At 37.2% G+C, this 1,743-nt stretch overlaps 1 protein-coding gene across 1 annotated transcript in view; it reads right to left on the minus strand.

Annotated features, from left to right (window-relative positions):
* Positions 1–27: 27 nt before the first annotated feature.
* LOC108632557 (pyruvate carboxylase, mitochondrial-like) overlaps positions 28–1,743 on the minus strand; it is a 5,756-nt gene continuing 4,040 nt past the window's right edge. Inside the window, 3 exon segments of the mRNA XM_018037210.2 lie at positions 28–356; positions 936–1,254; positions 1,451–1,740. Coding sequence (XP_017892699.1) covers positions 250–356; positions 936–1,254; positions 1,451–1,740 — 716 coding nt within the window. The 3' untranslated portion in view covers positions 28–249.

Raw genomic sequence — 1,743 nt, forward strand, 5'->3', positions numbered from 1 at the left:
TTTATACAAAAGTTGTAGGCACTGACGTCCTCTACAAGAAACTACTATCTAATTTGGACAAGTACTCTGACCCACAAGAAAATATCTATTTACGTGTTCTACAAACCCGATTCCAATTGCCAATTGTAAATTTCGAATTCCAATCGAATTCACGTGTCTGCAAACGAACGAAATGTGAACGATGATGAAATTATCGAATTTTGAATAACCTACTTATTCATTTCCATTTCTAATTTCCCCTTTACGTTGTCACTTAATGCAGATGATGCTGACGATGAAAAAATTATAATCATGAAGAAGCATACCTGGTGCATCTGGATCATTGCTGTCTTCGGCGGCTGCAAGCCTAGCAAAGTCTATAAAAAAAATTGGCAAACAAAAAAGTAAAAAGCATGCTGATAAACGGAAGGAAAGTGAAGAGAAAGAAAATTAAAAAAATTGTGTTAATTGAACACAATCACGTGAAAAAAAACAAGACAGATAGAATAGAAAAGAGTTCGAGAAGTACCCAATTTTGATTCACATTGAAAGCAAACCCCTTCGTGCTTTCGTCCCAAAAAAGGGAGACAGATTGATCTTACCCATTCAATCGAATCAACGATTCGTTATTGTTACTCCATGCACGGTGACTCAAAGATTTGCTCGCACTACTCATTTTCCATTTCATTTCCCTTACGCGTTCAACCAATAAATCTTATGAAATACAATTTGTTTCTATAAAGTAGCACAGAAATCGTATCTTTAATTTAAAGCAATTTGTTATTATTTTTAAGACACTAAACTCGTAATTATTCTTAATAAACGATATTAATTTTTTGGACAATTCATAGAAAAAGTGAATTAATTTGTCTGCCTAATAGTCATTATATTCAAAATATCTTATTAAAAAAATCAGTGAATCACCGTATTTGGTCGACATTCCTGTCATTCTTTACCTAAAGCGATCTGCGGAATGTGGGGCCTAATCTCAGCCGGTTTCAAATTCGTCGCCAAGGGTGTACTAGGCCCATTCACCAAAACTGATCCTAAATAATTCAACAGTTTCTGTGCACGGTTCTGGCTAGGCTGAAACTGGAACAGTTGCGGGTTCTCGTCGATGAAATACGTGTCCACGTTCCCGTTTAAGAATTTCTGGTTTTCAAGGACGTTCAATAGGAAGGGGATGTTCGTCTTCACCCCGCGGACTCGGAACTCTCGCAACGCTCGGTTCATCTTTGCACAAGACGATTGCAGATCTGCCGCATGAGCTATTACCTAGAAATAGAGCAACGCAATCTATCTTTAAACAGTTTTTAATTTTTGATGATTTATGCATATAAAAAAATCATTAATTAATTATTGTTATTTTGAGTCAATCAGAGAATCGATGATTAAATCAAATATGATTATCAGGATTTATCAAATCATCGATTTTATCGAACGCAGAAACAAATAACAAGTCAGTTGTTACCTTGACCAGAAGAGAGTCATAGTATGGCGAGATAATCGCACCAGCAAACGCCGAGGCTCCGTCCAATCTGATTCCCATACCTTCTCCAGATCTGAATACTTCTATTCTTCCGGTATCCGGTTGGAAGTTTTTCGCTGGATCCTCAGTAGTGACTCTGCACTGTATCGCGAATCCTTGAGGAACGATCTTGTCTTGGGTCAGTCCTAATTCAGGCAGCGTAATGCCTTCGGCTATTCTTATCTGAGATTGCACCAGATCGATTCTGAAAATTTTCGAAAACAGATAATACAAGC

This window comes from Ceratina calcarata, unplaced genomic scaffold, assembly GCF_001652005.2.
Source record: "Ceratina calcarata isolate Rehan_Ccalc_2016 unplaced genomic scaffold, ASM165200v1 scaffold1618, whole genome shotgun sequence".
Taxonomy (NCBI): Eukaryota; Metazoa; Arthropoda; class Insecta; order Hymenoptera; family Apidae; genus Ceratina; species Ceratina calcarata.